We start from the raw sequence: 20,112 nt of genomic DNA, 5'->3' as shown, positions 1-20,112 counted from the left end.
CATATTTGTGCTGGGTCTAGCTGAAATGGAGTTATTTTTCCCCACAACATCCCCTCACAGTGCTGTGCTTTATATTGCTAGCTAGAAAGGAGTTGGTAATGCAGCAGAATTTTGGCTACTGCTGAGCAGTGCTGGTACAGCATCAGTGCTGTCTCTCCAACATTCTGCACCACCACCTCCCAGGAGGCTGGGGGTGGGCAAGGTCTTGGGAGGGGGCCTAGGCAGGACAGCTGACCCAAACTGACCAAAGGGATATTCCACAAAATATGACATCAGTTCAGAAATAAAGGCTAAAAGGGAAGAGGAAGAAGAGGGTGTAGTCGTTATTTACAACAGTTACATGTGCTAAAGTCCTGCTTCCCAGGAAGTGTCTGGGCATTGCCTGCTAATGGAAAGTAGAGAACAAAATATTTGGCTTTTTTCTCTTCTTGTGCATGCAACCTTTCACTTTTGCTCTAGTAAATTGCCTTATCTTGATCGACAAGGTTTTACCCATCTTATTTCCTTCTCATATCTCGCTGAGAAGGGAAGCAATAGAGTGACCAAGGTCAACCCACCACAATATTCTACTCTTAACGCTGTTTCTTTTGACTAACACATTAACATATTTGATACCTCATGGATTCTCTTCTCTCAGTTAAATTACAGGTTGACTCAACTCCCTCCTCATGTAGAAGTGAAGAAATTGATGTGAAATTTACCAGTTGAGAAAATCTGAGCTCCAAAATAAATTAGATGTTTGAGCCCCAAAATATATTTAGTTATCAATTATTTATAAGTAAATGTCATGAATATTAAAAGTGGCTACTGTAAAATAGTTTGGAATGATAACAGGAATAAATACTAAAAACATGCTTTAGGCATATTGGAGGACATAAGTAATCTATTTTACATTCATTTTTAATAATATTGTTGCACATGTAAATTCCAAATAATGTTACTTGTAAAACTTGCATAAATTCATGCACAGAGGCATAGTCTACAGAAAAACAACAGGAAATAAGAACTAGCTTTATGTTACTCAGTCACATGTAATTATGTGCAGTGGGGTAGTGTCATGAGAAGGGTAATTCTGCATGGCAGCACAACACTTTTGTTGTAATCTAGTTTTGAGGAACACATTCCCTAACATGGCTATTGGAGAAATCTGATTTAGGCTTTTTGGGGAAGGCTTGACCAAGCTTCTTAACTCTAATGCTATTTCTGATATCCTCATCTTTGATTTTGCTTTTTATTCCTAAGTATTATCACCACATTAGGACTATATTATCACACTACCCCTCTAATTTTTAAGTGTTTTGAGCAGCCATATTACCTTACACTGAATACCCATTATCTGTTTTACTAGTATCTCAATTTTTGTAACCAATACAGAAATATTTATTGCTGTCACATTGCTCATAATGCTTTAATGTACATCTCTACTCTTCCCTAACAGCAATTAAAAAATGAAAGAAATTTGTAGCAAGAGTATAAAAAGTATAGAATGAGAGCAGTGGCTCCAAGTGTAGAAACAGAAATTACAACTGTTCAACTACTGTTAAGCACAAACCCATTCACACTGACAGCATGTTCTGTAGGGGTGAATAGGGCTCTGCATTTTAGAAAATACCTGGCAAGTTAACACAGTACGGAACATCTTGAGAAGGTCTGTCCTCAGACAGGAAGGGAAAAGGAGCTGCAAGAAAACTGTGGTGTGTTTTGATTATAGCTGCTCTGGAGGCCATTTATTGAGAATTATATAGAACTGGTCATGCAGATTCATTTTTCTTGCCTGTCAGATATGTCATCAGACTCATATATAATATCCTAAAATTTGGCCTTCTATCATATAAATATATTTTTTGACTACTACAACATAGTGGCACAACAGGAAAATGGAAAGTGTTCTTGTATCTTTAAAAACTATGTAGCTGAACTAAACAAGGATATTATGAACAATTTTAAATTACTGGTAAAATGTAGAAATATGAGAAGGCAGTTCAAAAATTAGTTTGAAATACAATATGCGAATTGCATAGCAAGTAGCAAATTTTTTTCAAGCCTATGAGGATAAAATAGTTTCTTATAAATGTCGTTCCATCCTGCATCACTCCTAAAGAAATAGAATAGAATTGGACAGGGTGTTGAGAAGGATGGGAAGAATGATTAAAGATATTAAATATCTTCTGGTCTATAGAATCATACCATAAGTGTGGTGAATAGAGAACAACTTGTTACTGATTTTTTCCCATAAGAACTGGCAAACATGAAAACAGCAGGTGCCAAGTTAAAAGACAGAGAAATAACTTCACATTTTAAATAAATAAATTGTGTAACTTCTTTCACAAAAATTTGTAGATTTAAGGCATTTACCCATGTTCAAAACAGGGCTGAGTAATTCTACTGAAGAAATAGCCCTACAGGATTCAAAATATAAAGAACATTGCTGGCTTAAGAGTGGCTTAGCTACAGCTGGGTTGAGGCCTTAATTAACTGTATATTTGCAAAGATTTTCTCTCCTGCACTAGAAAATCATTAGTGGGCAGTGCTATGGAACAGTGGGTATATGTTCTGGTATACAGAATTTCTGGTCCGATGCAGAAATATATGTATTCCCCCCCTTCAGATACTTAGGTTTACAAAGTGCAACATGTGTACCTTCAAATATTTATCTATGAGTAAACACTATAAAGACAGTCATTAAAAGCACAACTTTTAAATGACCTAGCAATATTTCGTGTGGTTCATAAATATAAGCTAGGGTTTTATAATAAAATAGGAATTACATTAAACATTTATCTCCATAGTAGTACTGGGGAGGCTGGGATAGAAATAAAACCAAGTAATTCTACTTTCCAGAAAGGAAAATTCAATTCATATAAAGATACAACTTGGCTGCAGAAAGGAAATCAGGTCATTCCAATTTACCTCAAGAAATTCCTCCCTTATATCTTTCCAAAATAATTCTGCCAGAATCTTACTCCAGTGCCTCCAATTCTATTGTCTACTGCCTCTCAATCACTCAATTGCACTTTCATTTTTCATGATCAGATTATTTCTTTTGATGTCATCCTTGTAACAAAGTTTTGCTGCGTTCACAGGATACAGCCAGAGAAAGCAAAGTCGCTTGCACAGCATCTGCAGGAATTGTTATGGATGGCTAACACTTATCAGAAGTTTCTAATATCTCTGTAGATTTTACAATAACTGTTCAGTTTACTTCAGGCTTTTATTTTACATTTGCACTCTAATTTACATAGTCAAGAGTTAAGTTACTACTGTTGCTGTTAACTAAAAAATGAAGTCTGAATTTGCAGTACAATAATCTTATTAAAATATTACATTTTTAACAGAGAAATACATTGATTAAAAAGAAATCATCAGAAACATTAATAAGTATTCAGTTATCCTAACAAGAAAGATATAAAAGTACACAATATTCCCATTAATTCTGCATATTTTATAGCGAGCGTCCTGAAATGAATAATGATTATTTTCCATTCTAAACAAAGATATGGAGTCCCGTGTCTGAACCCATGGCAGATACAACTAATTGTATGCACAAGTCAAAAAAGGGAAGGTAAAAAAACCACTTTACCTCAAGTATGTGTGTTCATGCAGACAATTACATGCATAAAACATATTATGGCATCAATAAACTAATAGTTTTGAATTATTTATTAATTTTTAAATCATGAAAGTAGAGAACCAGGGTAACAGGAAGGAAGATGCACATACAGCTATTATTACAGTGTCACAATAATTGTTGTGCTTCCAGCATTACCACTTGTACATATGGAGGTTTTCACCTCATGATATGGAAGATACTCCATCCACAATTACATATTATAGATCAAAGTTAAACTTGTTTAATACAGAAGAGAGAAATTCTGTTCACTTTTTGATTTCTTTAAATTTTAATGATAGCATCTCATCAGTAACTTTTTTACCCCCAACATTTTGAGGCTTCACAACAAAATTCTACAGATGCTTCTTTGGTCACTTTTACATCATTTCAAAACGTTTTGTCATCTGCTATTTAACAAAATGAACATATTTTGAAAAACAAAGTTGGAAGACTGAATACAAATTTCCAAGGTAAACTCATTTTCCATGAAGATGAGGACATTATATAAAATGTGCATCTAAATGTTCATATTAAATTTTTAGTTCCTTGTTTGAAATGCTGTATTTATGAACACAATAAAAATAGTTGAAAGAGATTTAATAATTTGAAAAGTTTAAATTTGACACATATTATTTTAAAACAGCTTTTTCATGTGACTCTGTTATACAATGTCACCATATTTGTCAAAGCACAGAGAATATTTACTTATTTTATTTTGAAAGCTTAATTTAATTTCATATTTTTAGTATTCTTCAAAAGTAAAAATAAATCCTTCGTTTGTTATGAAGCAATATAGAATATTTAAAATTAATTTTAGAAATAAGTGCTTCAGTAATCATGGAGTCAAATAGTTAAAATCACTTCTCATGGGTTGTAAAGAATAAAATTTCTACATAAAATTCTTAGGTCCAAATATACAAAAATGTGCATTTCTTAGATATTAAAGAAGTAAATGGAAAATTTTCTTTTAAGCATCAATGAAATGACAGTGCCAAAAATCTGATGCTTTATGTAGGATGCATATTAATTATATACACACCATGCAACTATAGATTTACCTTCACAGGATGGAGAGGATCCTTCAAACTGCAACTGTGTATTCAGTTTGCAGGTTAATATATCTTGTCCAACAAGGGTAAAACCAGGATGGCATCTGTACTTCACAAAATCTCCTGGAAAAAGTATTGAAAAAAAAAGTTAAACCTCAAAAAATCCTTCAAACAGAAGTATATCAAAATCTCATGTGTAAGATGAAATAGCTTAATTTAATTAGAATTCAAGTGAAAAGAGAAGAAAGAAAAAGAAATACTATCTTTTTACCTATTTCAAAGTCATCATCTTCTGTAAACAAATCTGCATGTGGAACTGTGGGTGGAGGCTGGCACTTCCTTAACTGATAAGCTGCAAATTTAAGTGAAAAAAATTCAATACTGGTGTGCAAAGGAGTACTTTACAGAAAATTCATTTCATAGTCACACTTCCCAAATTATGAGAGCTGCATTGAGCCTCGTGGTCTCTCAGTTACAATATTTTTCATGTTAAATGTTATTAAATGACATGAGCATGGTGAGACACTGGAAGAGGTTGAAGAGGTTACCCAGAGAACTTGTAGATCTCAGGAATCATACAAGTCTCGGTCTAAAACTGGTCTAGTGGAAGATGTTCCTGTCCATGGCAGGGAGGTTGAAACTAGATAATTTAAAGTCCCTTTAAATTTAAAACATTCTGTGATTCTATGACTCTAAAAAAAGTCTCTTGTCTGCTTTTCAAATCTGTTTCAATAAATTGTGAGCAATCTTGTAAGAAAGATGACCACTAAAATGACTGTGTTTCTAAAATGGAATAGAATGCCTACAACAGTTGAATAAGCCCTTTCTGTATTAAAAAAAAATTCAAAATGGAAATAAAGATTGTGATAAGAGTGCATATCCTAAAGAAAAACTCTACCCTTTAAGGAACAAATTTACTGTCAGAACAAAATTCTCTCGACAGCTTGATAGTCCTATCCACTGGACAGTCCTATCCAGTTTTTGCTTCTCAGATTAACTGCAGTGAATGACCATGTATCATGACCTCATTTTAGGAGAAGCATACAGACAAGAGAAACATTTTAGATTCTGAGTAACAATATGATATGGACTTCCCCATGCAAACAGGTATCTCAGTGCTCTCTTTCTGTGACATTTATTTGGTCTTTGTGAATTAATCCATTGTATATTTTTGATTTAGAGTCCAGAAGGCTAATAATCTTCCATTTATTATACATATTTTGGGTGACTTAGTCCAAATTAGAACTAGAATTATAGTCCAGCTTTTCACTTCCGAGTTAGATGCCTAATTTTCACCACCTTTAGCCCTGAATGTAACCTTGAACAAAGTATTTTGCTGCGTATCAGTCTTTACGCTATTGTTCAGCCCTACCACAGCACCCCAGAAACTCTTCTGGAGAATAATTTTAGTAAAGAAAGTTAAATTTTATTGAATAAATCAGCCAAAGTAATTAAAAGAGTAAGAGCCTAATATTAGATGGTAATGATTAATATTAAAGATAGAACACAGTTTATTAAAAGTCCCAAATTAACATTCTTAGGATTTTTAATATGTAATTTTAAAAAACTCATAAGTACTGTTTAAAAAAAACAATAAAAACCCAACCAAACAAAAAAATCCACCAAAAAAACCCAAAACAAAACAAAACAAACAAACAAACAAACAGTAAATCCATGAGTCCTGGTAAGTCAGGAAACCACAAAGTTAAATATTTTAAAAATTCACTACATGATTGTGGTAATTAGATGTTAATTATATAAAGAAAACAGACCATGAAAATTGAGGACAAAGAATCCTCCTGTTGAAAAATCACTGTGAAATTTGAGGAGGACTTGATTGGTAGAACTGTAAGCTGTTTCCAGAGCTGTGTTCCCACTGAAAACTCCTAGCTGAGGCGAATTATGGTCAGGACCATCCCTGGAATGTAAAACATTGAAAAGTTAGCTGAAAAACTGATGTCCTTAACATTCAAATGAATAGTCTCTTTTCTCTGGAGAGCAGTTTAAATTTTTGTAAAAAATGCTTTTCCTAATGATTTTAAATGAGCAAATGAGTTTCATCTTTTTTTTTTTTTTCTTTTTTTTTTTTTTTTTGCCTAGCACAAAGAATACTTTTTCCAACGAGACCAGGCTACTTGCAATAGTGGGCCAGAAATGTAGTGGTGGCAAGAAATTTTCAACGTGTATTCTCACCAAATATTTTCATGTACAGATCAGATGTAGAAAAAAGTGAAAAAATGATGTAATGCTGTCATATTTCTAGCATTTTGACTAAGGAGCTACAATTCTTCAACTCATAGTTAAAACACAGAGTCATGGAAATCACAAATTACTCTGCCACTTAAATAAATTCCAAAGATTCAAAGGTATATCCTAAGGGGAGAAAAAAAAAAAAAGGGAGAAAAAACTATGAAATAATCTTGTGTTTTGTGTTTCTCAGCAGTAGGATAAGACACACAAAGGGAAACATATTCATTCACTTCCAGTATCATAATGTACAACATTCAGGCCTGAACAGTCAGAATGAATAAATAAACAAAACTCCCTACTTTTATCACTGAAGAATTTTTTGAGCTCTACAACACTTACTTCTAGTTATTTTTTATATTACATGTAATGAATCTAAACTGAATGGAAACACTTTTGCAATATGTTATTTTAGAAGGCTTGAGATATCTGGAATGTCTCTGAAAGCTGTTAATTTGACCTTTTACTGTCTTTCAGTCAGAGGTATATTTATTCACCTCAGTTGTATCATTGAAAAGCCAAGCATTATATATACACAACCTGCCAGGGAAGACAATCTGTGATGTATTTTACACTTAGGCTTACAGGTAGTGCAAACACCAGACGTGACCAAATAGCTGTTCAGAAACAGCTGCACATCTCTAGAAAGTGTCTGAAAAAACCTCACCAATAGCTACAGGAACAGTGGACTAGCTGGGAGATCACAGCAGCTGACTCGCACAGCAATAAGTTACATCCTATATTCTGTGCAAACCTTCCTTTTCCTGAACTATTTGCAGCATATATGAGAAGTCACTTTGCACAGTATGTGGGGTAAGGGCCAGGGCTGGACAGAAATGACATGTCCAACACCTTCAGCATTATCTATGCCTGCTCTTGAGTGCAGTAAACTGTTGTGCAAGAATTTAGACAGGTCTAAGGCCTCTTCCTTCAGAGAAGGTCATAAATTGAATGGGCTGGTGTGGAAAGAAATACAAATTCAGAGAAGAGGAAAATGTAATATGAAGCTTAAAGACATGGAGGTACAAGGCCTGAAATTGTGGGTTAGAAAATATAAAATGTATGTCTATCAGGCATATTGAAATATTAAGAAAATTTAAGAAAATCTTACTTAATGCCTAAATTAGTTAATGTTTAAAGATATCAGAAATTTTTGCAAAAACTAACATATATTGCCTGTGTGTTCATGGAACAGATAATTCAACATAGTGTAGATTATTACATCACTTTGACCTCACATGGCCTCAAATTAGAGAAGAGAGAGTCAAATAAGATCTGATTGACAACTGAGTTTGAGTTTCAAAGTATTTTGGAATGGTATTCTTAAAGAGTTCAGAAAGTGATAAATATTTTTTTTTCAGATAACCCTAGAAGTTGTTTTATGCTGTTTTTCAGCACATATGACAACCTAAAGAGCAATACTAAGAAAACCTGTAGCTTGGGACAGTGAGATTTTTTAATCAATCAGAAAAAAATCACTTCTGTTTCAAAAAAATTGCGTACCAAACTGCAATGTAGTCATTCACAGGTTCAGTCTGAAGTAAGGTAAAGTTGATATAAATCCCATGGCCTGGAGATACAATAATTAACCAAGTACAGTCCTTGGAATTTGGGTATTCATCTGGAAATCCCGGGGAATAAACTGTACCATTCTGAGCAGTTACATTATAGCCACAAGGAGCTGAAAAGAAAACAAATGAAAAAAAAAATAGTAGTAGAAAATAGTTTTTCATGTTACAAGTGGAATATGAAAATGCTACCAAATTTTTAAAGCTCCACAAGACAAGACAACCTAAGTCTTCAAGACAGCCTTTTCCTTCGTTGGTTGCTTCTCAATAAATACTGACATTTCTAAAAGTAACTTATGCTGATGTCTTTAAGGTTTCATTTCTTAAAGTTCATCAAAATCTACTAGTAGCATTGTTTGCATATAATTCTTGAAACTAAGTCCACACACCATTTAAAAAGGGGCACCTTTTGTTTGTATTCAAGATTAAAAACCAAATAAACAAAGAGATTGTTATGGTTTGACACTGGCGTAATGCCAGCGCCCCCATGAAAATACACCTTCCCAAATAAATGCTGTGAGATGTTACTAGGAACAGAGCAGAGCAGGCCCAAGCTTAATAACAAAGGAAAAAAAAAACTTAATTAAACATTTACTACAGAAGACACACACACTAAATTCAGGATGAAGACCCTTTAAAACACCCCTCCTCTTCCCAATTTTTAAAACAACTACCATGAAACATCACCCGGGATTCCTGATCAAATGAACACCTTTCAGATAATCAATACTCAGTCTATCAAGGGAGAGAGAAGTCTCTCTTGCACCACAGACCCCCCAGGAAACACAGTTGCCACCTCCTGTGTTTCCATGTTACACATGGCAACTGCCCGAGAAAATCTGTCAGTGTGACACTCCCCTTTCCATGTCACAGTGCTCTCACCACTGTGCATGGACAGACTGCTCATAGGGCTCCTTTAAGGATGCTTTGCCACGGACCAAAAGAGACAACAGTTCAGCTTCTCATCTTGGGACTACAGTCCCCCCCATTTTTCCCTAGGGCTAAGGGTCCAGGAACAGAGATCATCTTCTTCTTGAAGACAGAGGGCATCACCATTCCCTCCTCAGCTTTCCTCTGTTCTTGCCATTCCTGTGCTTTTTGGTTGCTGAAGCAGGTCTTCTTGGGTCACCACTGCATCCCCCTAAAATGCAGTCTCTATTGCAAGAGAATTTGGTTCAGTCTATGGCTAACAAGAAAAGTCCAGCTAAAAGCTACTCTTCTCACCTAAAAATTTCTTCTTCTAACATCTCAGGTCCCGGACTGTCTCTCTTCTACTACAAATCGAAGAGGAGTAATATTTTACAAAGCTTTCATTTCCTGGAAAGGGTTAAAAGTTCAGACTCCCTGGATGGCTGAAATCTCTGCCTAGCATTCTCGACTCCCACGCTGGGCATCATCCCCCCCGCCTTTCTCCTTCTCCTCTGCCGGCAAATCTCCAGGTGCCATCAGGCTCTCTGTCTCTTTCCCTCTGGGAAAGGGGACAAAGGCATCTTTGCTTCTCTCCACCCTTCTGTCTACAAGAGCTGGCTCAGTTCCAGACCTTCAGCCACCTCGGCCTACCTGGACAAGGCTGCGTGGCTTCCCCTCCCCCGCCCAGCCCATGGCTGGGCAGGGGAGAGTCTGCACTCTTTGAAGACTGGAACTAAAGAAACAGTTCCCCTGAGTGTTCTTACTTTTAACCCCCTGTGTTCTCTGAAGCGTGTCCATACTTTCAGTGGTCACTCCAGGTGCCAATATCCAAACCTAATCACTGATTAGTTTGACCCAAATTCCTGAAAAAAAAAAATTCACTTCCATGTCAAACCACGACACAGATCCTGCATGTTTCCATCCAACTGAACTCTAACTGAACGGGAATACAATTCTGGAAAAAATAGGCTGATTGTTCTTTCACTAGTCCAAAATGATGCTTTATTTCTGACAGGTTTGAGTCATTTTTAATGGTGATTCACTTGCATATTGTATGCTAATTATCCTTATGACAAATAAAATGGACATACAGACACAAATTTGTGCACACTTGCGGAATGAAGTCTGTAGCCAAGTCACAGATATGAAAAGGCTGACTTTATTCAAGGGTAGCAAATATGTGATAATGTGCTCTTTTGAGTCTCACTTTGGAAGAATTGAATGAATATGGATGAAAGCATGTATTCAAGTAGACATATGGCCATTAGTGTAAATTAGTGAGTCTCACCCATTAGAATGAGACCTTAATCTCATTTATGGGCACTCAGCCTTGCTCTAGAACATTTCTCTTTAGCTCTTACCATTAAGCTTATGTTATTATTGTCAGTGTTGCTGTGACCCTCCTTCAGACCCTCTTCACTTCTTTTTCAACTTAAAAGTAAAAAGGAAAGAACAGAAAAAGAAAAGGGAAAAAGGAAGGAGGACTGATAAATGCAGAAGGATATCTCATTTTCTGTATGGATTAAAGCTGCTATACTGTTGTGGTAGAAGGTCACCTGGCTAGTTGATGAGTAGCCCTTTCTGAAGGAGTTGTTTTAATAATCTCTGGATAAAAAGGCTTTAACTACTTCACTTTCTTCATCCATATCAGTACTGACTTGTATGATGCATTTAGCACATTTTCCGTCTGGACACAATCCTTTGCAATGTGCTCTGGGATGACTCTGCTTGAGCAGGAGGATGGACAAGGTGACTCACTGTGGTCCCTTCCAACCCAACCCATTCTGTGATTCCCTGAACAGAATGGTACCTGCTTCTGAACCATGAATCTTGTGGCCAACAAATGAAACCAGCTAAGGAAAACAAAGGGTTGGTTCTATCTGTCTGATTCCCGGTTGCACTGTCTATCAGCTCTGGGAGTTGTGATGAAAATGTGACTCAAGCCCACTTTTTACTATTTCCTAAACCCCTACATTCATGCTATGGTCACTTTGTCTGGTCTCAGAAATCTACTCTGTTCTCTCCACATCCACAGTACGCTATGTTTACAACTAAGACTGCTTTGACAATTATGCTTACTACAGGGAAATACACTTCCTGAGACTAATATTAATTTCTAATTAATATACAGGATTTTTCTGATTGAAGTTTTATATTTAAATATATTTTGAGTTTACTATTTTTGACAGGTTTATTAATGGTGTTATTGATTGTATACATTTTTTATTTTCCCTTCATTATTCTCTAATACTCAAGAAGGCATGAAGATTGATTGTATCTCAGTAAAGACAGTCTAATTCCTCTTATGTGATTGTTATGATTGGAAGATCAATACATTTTGTCAGGAAAAGAAGTGCCACAGCTAACAAAACTCTAGTAGAGTAAGTAATACATCCAGCTGTTACTAGGCTTTCTCTAAAGATCTTTAAAAATTACAGAAAACATCACATTAAACAGAAATACCTGGTTAGATTTCACACAAGATAAACATAGCTTTAATGTGAATCAACAAATCACTCTAAATTAATGATGCTCTTACGTTACACTTTGAATGACAGACATGAAGAAACAGAGATTTTTGAAATGAGTAAGTGTATAATCAAATCTTCTAAGCTATCAAATGCTAACAGTAGACCACATGTTGATTTATAAATGAATGAATGCCATGCTATATGTTCTCATACCCATTTACACCTAATTACGTTGTGCATGGAAAGATCATAAACATTTTTAAAATTCCACCAAAAGATACCCAAATCCAATTAGTCATTTACTGACAATACATACATTACAGCGAGACATCTATGGTAAGTCACCAGGACAACTGGATTGCACAGTATATGACATGATTCTACCATGATTACTTGAGCAGAAATTAATCTAATTTTCTCCCATATACAGATTCTCAGCCTTCAAAAGTATGTGCAATCTTCTGTAGAAAGTTTTTGATTCAAACTTGTAAGAAAACTGGTCACAACTAGAAAAATTATTTCATTCTTTCACTGATTTCTCTCTCAGACCCACTGTCAAATTACAACAATCAGAGTAACAATTTGATTTCCCTGTAGAAAAAAACCCCACATTTATATGTCATAGGAATAATTTCAGCAGTAGTAGGTGGAGCTTTAACGTACACAGATGAATTTTCCACAAAGCAAGTGGTGTGCTAAGTGAGAGACAGAAAACTCTTAATGCTCAGTCAAAACAGAAAGCAACCTGCTGTTTAGTCAGAAATGGTACCTATAAATGTACACAACCACACACACAAGAAAGTTGCATGCATTCAGGTCTCAGCTGTGATGGAGGAGATGTAGATGACGCTAGGTAGGCTTGGAAGGTAGGATTTACATGCACAGGAACCAGGCCAAATGTATGTTGTGAATTATAGAAATGTCAGTAGAAGAGGAATGCCTTCTTTGAGTTAGAAAATGATAATAAAACCACTGAATTAAAACTATGGATTAGGGGACAGGGAAAAGTAAGAATGACTTTGTCCTCATGTCATTATAAATATTAATTCACTTATTGCTTGTCATTTCAAACTGAACATATATTATTTACTCTTGTTTCATCTAAGAAAACAGAAAATGCTGGTTTATACCATAAAAATCTTCTTCTTCTATTATACACCTTCATGTATTTTAGGAAATATGCTTCTATAGGGAGTAAAAAGGAATAAGAAAAGATAGAAGGCTGCATGCCCTTTGGTGCTGCATCTATATCAATAAAATATGAGGTGTGGAACTTTGGCTAGGTTTCTAAAAAATTCTAAAAACACCAAGTGTTAACACTTTACACTTTTATATCTATTTTTAACTGATATTTTAAAACTTTACCATATGTTTAACATGAAGAAAAATATTACATATCTGTTTATAGTGAACTTTTAGCTTTGTATTTTCTTCCAAAACATTTATAAAGGTGTCTCCATAAGCTAACTGCTCTTGAATAAAAGTATCTTCTTGAAATAGTCCTTCACATAGAGTTTAAGATAATTTCTGGCAGCATCATGAGTTCTCATAATCAATACATCTGACAGATATTAACAAGAACAATAAATCACTGCCAAGGAACATGATTCATAAAACGTTTATGATTTATAAATCACATAATATTCTGCCTTTATCTGCTTACACTACAGGTTAGGATAAAGGCACTGTTCTTCAGAAAAAGCTGCACTATGTACTGGCACACAAACAAGTAAACAAAAATCAGAAAGTACTGTGAGTTCTGAAGCAAAGGTACTATCAGAAAGTTACCTTCACATCTGGGGAAATGATAGTTCCAATTTCTGTTGATTCCATGTTGACAAGTGAGAACAGGTTGCCCCCTCAAAACATACCCAGGATAGCATTCAAATGATACTGACTGACCCACACTGTAATCTGAGTTGACTATATAGCCATTCAAAAAAGGAGGAGGATCGGGGCAATTCTGTAATTCGTAAGCTGGAAGAGAACAGAAGTACTTTTTATTGCTTAATCAGCTCTCAACACACTAGGAAAGTACACATTAATATAAAATCTATAATGCATTCAATAATAAGTAAACACTGGAATGCCAAGCTTCAGTTATTCAGAGATTAACACATAACAAGAAATAAATCATCAATTTGGACCATACAAAAATATTTTAGTAATGTACAACAAAATCATTAATTCCTTAAAACTTTATGAAATACAAGACTTTCACAATCCATTGGATTTTTAATATATATTAAACTATGCCCAAAAATCATGTGACCTAAAAAAATTAAAAGAATTAATGAATGACTTCAACACAACAGAGCACCATAAAGGTCTAAAAAAATTATAAATACCTTTGAAGGGAACGGAATATATCATCATGCAAAAAATAGCTTTAATGATTCATCATATTTCATGTTAGGTTCTGCATTTTTGAGGACATCAAAATATTATTCAAAGAAACACCTTTAATTCATAAAAATCAGTGTGGTGAAAATTCAGAAGAAACTTCCATTAATAACATTTACTAAGATATGAAGATAATGCAAGCAGCTCCATATGAAGCAATAAAAAGACCGTTTCATAAAAATTTTATGCAGAATTATTTACAGACAACTTAACATAGATTGGATAGTAAGTAATTGCCATTTAAGAAATCAGTGTTAAAAGGATGAAGGCCCTGCTCTTTTTGAGGCCTCAATTTCCACTTAAGGAATACTTCTGTCAGAAGAAATTTGAAACAAGAATACCAGCGTGCTCTGTATCCATGTGTGGTTAAGTGCAAGCTCTAAAAATACGGCAAGAGAATATGATGAACATATTCTTGAACAAAGTATTTTGTTACTTTTTTTCAAAGTTAACCTTTACAATAAGAACATGTTCATCCTAGAAGTGTATTATTCTGAAATAGATTATTTAAACAAGCCATTTCAGCAAGACTAAGCTAAACATATATTTTAGATATGCTTAAGTGCTTACTTAAAGTGAAGTCTGTACTTAATTGATCACTGAAGTACAACTACTGGCAGTAAGTTTTTTAGTCATTGCTAATTACAGTCATGCTGTGCAATAAAAAGATTTACATTGAGAGAGCCTTCTTCTTTTCCCTTATTCCTTCAACAAATCCAGAATTCAGTGTTTTTAACACTAGAAAATTGGAAAAGATGTAGTGGTACTAGAAATATTCTGAAATCCTCCAAAAAATCAGATCCCCCTTCTCTCAAATAAAAAAAAATTAAGAAAATAATTTCAGAACCTAAGAATAAAAATTAATTGCTACTGAAAGGAAATACAAAAGGTTTATTTTCCCTAAATTGTGGTTCATTAAATTTTGTGCTAAAGCTAGTAATGGCTCATTAATTTTTAATGTTATTATTACTCCTGCTATCATTTGTGTAGTACTAATACTGATAATATCCTTATCAACATCTTTATACAAAACAGAGCAGCAGAAAGATTATTTAAGAGTACAGGATGCTGAAGATTACTGTATCAAGTCTGAAATATTAAACTATATAAAAATCTATTTACCTATTTATCAAATTATATTAAAATAGAATAGAAATTATTCCAGAAGGTCAGAGGATCTCACAGATTTTTTTTTTTTTTCTTTTTTTTAAGATGTAGCAATGTATTGTCCAACAGTTACAGCAACAGTGTTTTGGAACAATGACAGTAAGTACTGGAATATTTAAACTTAGATTGTAGAACCTTTTGAGGAGATGAATACCATGCTTCCTTATTGCTTAACTTGTTACAATACGTTATTAATAGATTATGTTTTGAAAGTACTTAACATAGTCTCAGAATTTTTGAAGTTAGTATTAAAAATCAGTTTCAGAAAAAAAAATAAAAACAACTCTCCCACTGATCTACATAAAAAGATAAGACAGGAACCACTCAGGTGAGAGAGGAAATCCTGACAGATTTGACAGACGTTTTCCATAGACAAAGGAAGTGATGATTGTGCGTATATGTATCAAAAAAGATAAACAGGGAAAGTGATGGGATATTAGAGAGTATTAAAACTTGGTGTGACAAAAATTGTATGGAATAAGAGGTGGGTATTGTCCTGCTTTCTGCTAGGGAAGAGTTAATTTCTTCTCATTTTTTAAAAATTTTTCTCATGCTCTGCGAGTGAGGTGGTATGCAAAAAAAAAAAAATAAAAAAAAATAAACAAAATGGGAAGGAGTATAGCTGGTACAGGTGACCTGAACTGACCTAAGGGATGTTTCATACCATAGAACATCATGACTGGTATACAAACTGGGAGTAGTTACCCAGAAGGGTGGCTGATCTGGGTTCAGGAAGGGCATTCTGGCATCAGGCAGCAAGTGGTAAAGAAGTTGTAGACTGCAATGAGGTCTCTCCTCAATCTCCTTCAGGCTGGACAGACCAAGGGACCTCAGCCGCTCCCCATACAGCTTCCCCCCAAGGCCCTTCACCTTTTTTGTTGCCCTGCTTTGAACTCTAATAGTTTAAAATCTTTCATTTATGCAGTGTCCAAAACTGCCCCCAGCACTCAAGGTGAGGGCGCCCCAGTGCAGAGCAGAGTGGGACAATCCCCTCCCTTGCCCACTGGCCATGCTGGGCCTGATGCCCCCCAGGACACAGGGGCCCTCCTGGCTGCCAGGGAACTGCTGACTCACATTCAACTTGTCATTGACCAGGACCCCCAGGTCCCTTTCTGTGGCACTGCTTTCCAACATCTCGTTCCCCAGCCTGTCTGTACAGCCAGAGTTGGTGCATTCCAGGTGAAAAATCCAGCACTTTCCCTTGTTGAACTTCATATGGTTGGTGATTGCCCAATCTTTTAATTTGCTGAGGTTTTTCTGCAGGGCCTCTGTGCCTTCAAGAGAGTCAGCAGCTCTTTCAAGTTTTCTTTTATCTGACAGCTTTTTTTAGTATCGCTTCCAGTCCTGCCTCCAGGTCACCTACAAAGATGTGGGAGGGCACAGGGCCTAAGATGGAGCCCAGTGGGACTCCACTAGTGCCAGGTCCTCTGTTTGATGTCACCCCAGTTACTGTCACCCATTGTGCCCAAGCCATGAGCCAGTTGCTCACTCATCAGGTGATGTGTTTATCCAGCTGTGTGCTGGCATTTTGCCCAGAAGGATCCTGTATAAAACAGTATCAAGAGTTTTCCTGAAATCCAAGAAGACCACACAAACTGACTTCCAGTGGTTCACCGAGTGTGTTGTTTTGTCATAAAAGGAAACCAGGTTTGATAAGCAGGACTTTCCTCTCATGAAGCTGTGCTGGCTGTGACCAACAACTGCATTGTCTTTCTGGTGTTTTTCGATACCTTCCAGAATAAGCTTCTCCACAAGTTTACCATGCATTGAAGTAAGATTAACAGGCCTATTGTTTCTGGGGTCCTCCTTGACCTCCTTTAAAACTAGTACAATGTTGACCAGCTTAGAGTCAGCTGGGACCTGTCCAGACTCACAAAACTGCTCAAAAATAGAAAGTGGTTTTCTCTTTATTGAGAAATGCATATGCTGTTTGCCTGTTGTAAATAAGGCAAACAAAATACATACAGAAATTCTGGGGGTTTGTTCTGGTATTTGTTTTAGTAAGAGGAGAACCTGTGCATAAAGCAAATCACCGTAAATTTGAAGGTCAGTCAGTTAGGGGCAAAAGCACTTGCATATGAGCAGAGTAAAACTGTTTTGCTATTTGTTATTTTAGAAAATAAGGTGTAAAATTTTAACATACACTGCTTGTATTTTCTGGTATAAATCCTATAGATGACTCATAAATTAGTGGTCAGGTGATCCATGTGACTATGATATTATGATTTACAGGTCACTCAGGAAATATGTTTTACAGTTTTAACATAAATATTAATTATATTCTTCTTTGTTCTTTTGATATATGCAATAATATCTGATTTAACAGAATAATTCATTATTCAGTAGTCATGACTAACAAATACCGCCAACAAATCCTGATTTCACACCTTGCAATAGAAAGCTCTTTTTATGAGTGTCATGCCCAAAGATTTGTTTGCTACTGAGCTTTACAAACTGAGATTCCGTTTGACTGCAGACAAAAACTCTAGTGCAAGCCTGAAATAAAATGTAAAGGAAATGTGAGAAAAAGATTTCATTCCAATACTGGCAGAAGTCAAATATTTGAATTTTAAAATTATCTCATATAGACATTTGTCATTCATTTGTGCAGTATATTTTCCACTGCTAAGAAAAGATTGTATATCACAAAAGAAATGTAATTGATTCTCTGCTACCTTGTTGTTATGGTTCAAATGTGTTTGCCATCTTACATAAGCATTAGAGTGACTTATTGGCTTTCCAAGTGCCACATACCTCTGTAACACTTAAACATGGAAATAACTGCTTTACAAAAAAAATGGTATTAGCAGAGAATTGAGCATGCAATCACTCAAATGCTAGGAGAGCTCACAATTAGTTCATTTAAAAGTTTCATTTAGGTTTACTGTACATTCCTCCAGTATCATGGTGTTTATAACTACTGACTCAATAAAAAATCCACTTCTCAGTCTACAGTGGCCTACCATGAATTTTGTTGGAAAGTCCCTTTAAAGTTGATCTCGTTCCAACTTCCCTGCCATGGCCATAGACGTATTTCAGTAGATCAGACTGCTAAATGTGCCATCTAAACTGACTGAAGGCCTTCAGGGATTCAAAACTTTTCTTGTTTCAGTGTCTCACCACCCTCATCTTATGTTCCTTATGTCCAATCTACATCTATTGTCTTTTGATTTAAAACTGCTGACCCTTCTCACTAAAGGCCTTGGTAAAAAGTCTCCTCTCTTATTTTTAAAAAGATCCTCTAAAATACTGAAAGGTCACAATAAGGACTTCCTGAAACCTTCTCATTTAGGCTGAACCCCAACTCTCTCAGCCTTTCTTCACAGAAGAGGTGCTCCAGCCTGCTCATTACTTTGTATTCTTCCTCTGGACCCACTTCAACAGGGTTGGGCTTCTCTTGTGCTTGAAGCACTGAAGTTGAATGCAGCACTCCAGGTGGGGTCTCAAGAGAGCAAAGCAGAGGGAAAGAATCACCTGCTTTGATCTGCTGGCCATGCCTCTTTTTATGGAAGCCCAGGATGCAGCTTGCTGGAGCACAGGATAGGATTGGCAATCTGGAATCTCAGTTTACTGTTATAGGCACCAAAGAACATAATCTTTACAGATGTCATGACTCAGGACTAGAATCACGAAACATAATTAATGATTTAGAAAATAATTTGCGACAGGGCCCTCAAAAGATTTTATTTCCATTAGCATTCCTGCCTTAGGACATAATTTGAAACCATTTTAGAAATACAGTAACTTTTCAACAATCCCCTTTTCATTCCATGATTCCTAAGACTCAGAAGCTCCATCATAATCATCTTTTTTTTCAGTTTAAGGCCATCAGATTTAATATGTTTAAATCATGTTTTGTGTGTGCATGAGTGTTTGTGGAAGAAAGGGAGGGCAATTAGAACATTTTTCTGTGTATTTTCTGGACCATATTGATGAAACTCTCAAACATATGAGAGTAAGATTCTTATTTCATATTTGGCTTTATGTTATATTGAAATTCAGAGCAGACTGAAAATAGTCTTACAGTTCCAATAATAGGAACTAGGACTTCCACAGTAAAAATAATACACATCAAACATTTATTCTGCTTCCCTTAAAGAAGCTCTAGTCCTAAAGGGAAAGTTATGTGGAGAAAAAAAAAAAAATAAAAAGATGTTCCATAAATACTAAAAGATGAGGCAACATTAATATGGACAGGAATTAAAACCCACAAATATGTCTTATGAACCATTAGACTAACTGTGTTCTTCTGTGCACTAAATTCTGTTATGAATCCCTCAAAGGCCATAAAAGCTATTTATTTCTTCTGACCTGGTATAACAGCTTGCCAATCAAACTTCCATGAGTGTTCTTCTCAGACCTAGTGTACAGAGACTAGTTTATAACTCAGGTATTGAGATTTGACATAAATGGGGGTCTCAGAACCTCAAGATCACCAGTCAAATGACATAGAGAAATGTTCTTCTAAGTATTTGTGGTTGTTTCCTCTTTTTGCTGTTTTACATAGATGGCAAAACTGCAACACTCATAAGAGACAGTCTTTCTCAATGTTTCTCTTTTTTAACTAAACAGTAAAACACTTATTTCAACATTGGAAAAAATGTAATTAAACTTAAATGTTGCTCTTTAAAAAATCAAGCACTTTGAAAGTTCTTTCATTATCTTGAAAAAAAAAAAAATTCCAACTT

The 20,112-nt window shown here is 35.4% G+C and overlaps 1 protein-coding gene across 1 annotated transcript in view; it reads right to left on the bottom strand.

The window, feature by feature from the left end:
* CSMD1 (CUB and Sushi multiple domains 1) overlaps window positions 1–20,112 on the bottom strand; it is a 1,093,428-nt gene that overhangs the window by 100,738 nt on the left and 972,578 nt on the right. Inside the window, exons 42-46 of the mRNA XM_053974810.1 lie at window positions 13,643–13,831; window positions 8,410–8,587; window positions 6,432–6,577; window positions 4,931–5,011; window positions 4,669–4,782 (exon numbers count right to left, since the gene is read on the bottom strand). Of these exons, the coding sequence (XP_053830785.1) occupies window positions 4,669–4,782; window positions 4,931–5,011; window positions 6,432–6,577; window positions 8,410–8,587; window positions 13,643–13,831 (708 nt within the window). The remainder of the gene's footprint in view (window positions 1–4,668; window positions 4,783–4,930; window positions 5,012–6,431; window positions 6,578–8,409; window positions 8,588–13,642; window positions 13,832–20,112) is intronic.

This window comes from Vidua macroura, chromosome 3, assembly GCF_024509145.1.
Source record: "Vidua macroura isolate BioBank_ID:100142 chromosome 3, ASM2450914v1, whole genome shotgun sequence".
NCBI classification, from domain to species: Eukaryota; Metazoa; Chordata; class Aves; order Passeriformes; family Viduidae; genus Vidua; species Vidua macroura.
This window is presented reverse-complemented; position numbering and strand designations above follow the sequence as displayed.